Consider the following 1731-nt stretch of genomic DNA (forward strand, 5'->3'; position numbering starts at 1 on the left):
ACAAGCTTGTACGGCTCAGTCCATCACAGGCCGGTGCTGAAATGCGCGAACTGCCTGGACTTCAACGCATCTCATCCTGAAACTCGAGTTCACCGAAAGGTGGACCACGAGTGCACGGATGGCGCATGTGAGAGCTTAGCCGCCTTTGCTAGGCGGCAATGGGGCCGTACTGACTTCGGAAATGCCGCCTTTTGTCAATGATAAGGATTCTACAGCATAATGAAGGTCATCGGCTGCTGGCGTTGAATTTACTTCTGCCACGGCTGCATAGCACTCTCGTAGACATGGTCTGCCTCCAGGAACCCTGTTCCGCTTCCCGTAAGCTCGTTGGCTACCAATACCACGGCTTACGTAAGAACGAGGAGGCTTGTATATTGTCCAAGCGTGGCATCCCCTGCCACACGGTTTTTGCTTCCCGCGACCTTGTTGTGGTCAAGGGAAACAACTATGGTATAGCGTCATGGTACCTTCACGGCACGGATATGCCTAGGAGGGAACTGGCGCTCTCTGAGCTTGACCAGGTCCTTTCCACATGGCCTGTGTCCGTCCCGCTCTACATCTGTGTCGATGCTAATGCTTGGCACATAGCTTGGGGCTCAGAGCTAACTGCTAGCAACCTGCGTAGGCAGGCCTGGCAGCGTGGTGAGTCACTCGTAGATTGGTGCCTGGAGAAAGGCGTTCGGATTCTGAATGATGACGAATCCTTACCAACCTTTGAATCCGAGCGGTATCACTCCTGGATTGATCTCACCCTACTGTACGGTACTCCCAGAGACGGCATCTCGCCCCGATGGGAGCTAGTGGACGACCTTTGCGGGTCAGACCACAGGTTACTCTACACAGAGGTAGACAGCCAGGGTGGCAATCTTGTGCTCCCGCGATTGGCCCATCGCCTCGTAGATATAGCCAAGGTTATGGACGGTGCTTCTCGGATTCCCTCTGATACTCCTTTACAGGGTATCACAGATTCCTTGAGCACCTTGGTAAAACAATTTACGCCCGAAGCCCCAGCCCCCTCTGACACCACCTGGTGGACGGGCGAGCTGTCTAGGCTGAAGGCGAAGCTTAAAAGGGCCCAGCGGACGTTCTACCGCCATAAAAGGTTAAACGGCCCGGATGCACCTTCCACGGCGCATTATCGGGAAATCCGCGACGTTGCCAGACGTAAGTTCTGTGCCGCTGTCAAAGAGGCCAAGGGAGCAGCTGCTCGTAGATTCTTTAAGGATCTGCGGCACTACTCTCGTTGTGTTGAACGAGGTTGTCCCCGAATTCCTCCTGCGGCCATATGCCCGCATGGAGTGAATCAAGCGGACTTCCTCCTACGTAGGCTCTTCCCCCGTGATCCCGAAAGGGCTGCGGAGGTCGATGCCTTGGTTCTACCGCCGCAAACCGATCCCATCCCGGCGGTCACCTACTCTGAGCTCAGAGAGGCGGCCGATGGTCTACGGAGAAGCGCGGCCCCTGGAAAGGATGATGTGACCAATGGCATCATTCTCGATACTCTCGAGGTGCTGAAGGACAACTGGTGTACCCAGTTCACTGAAGCTCTTGAGACTGGTATATATCCCGATGGGTGGAAGTCATCTAAAGGGATCTTCATTCATAAGACCGGCAGGGACCCCACCAAGCCTAACGGCTGGAGGCCAATCTGCCTGGTCGGTTCAGGTAGCAAGCTGTTCGAGCGTCTCATAGTAGAACTGCTTGCCTCTTGCCCGCAGATCCAGAAACGAT

The 1731-nt window shown here is 55.1% G+C and overlaps 1 protein-coding gene across 1 annotated transcript; it reads left to right on the forward strand.

The window, feature by feature from the left end:
* Positions 1-284: 284 nt before the first annotated feature.
* Pmar_PMAR004918 (conserved hypothetical protein) lies at positions 285-1665 on the forward strand (the record flags this gene model as incomplete). The annotated part of the gene is made up of 1 exon (XM_002787249.1): positions 285-1665. A coding segment is annotated over one exon (1381 nt), but the record flags the coding sequence as incomplete, so codon positions are not given.
* Positions 1666-1731: the final 66 nt, after the last annotated feature.

The sequence above is a fragment of the Perkinsus marinus genome, assembly GCF_000006405.1.
Source record: "Perkinsus marinus ATCC 50983 genomic scaffold scf_1104296929662, whole genome shotgun sequence".
In the NCBI taxonomy this organism is placed as follows: domain Eukaryota; phylum Perkinsozoa; order Perkinsida; family Perkinsidae; genus Perkinsus; species Perkinsus marinus.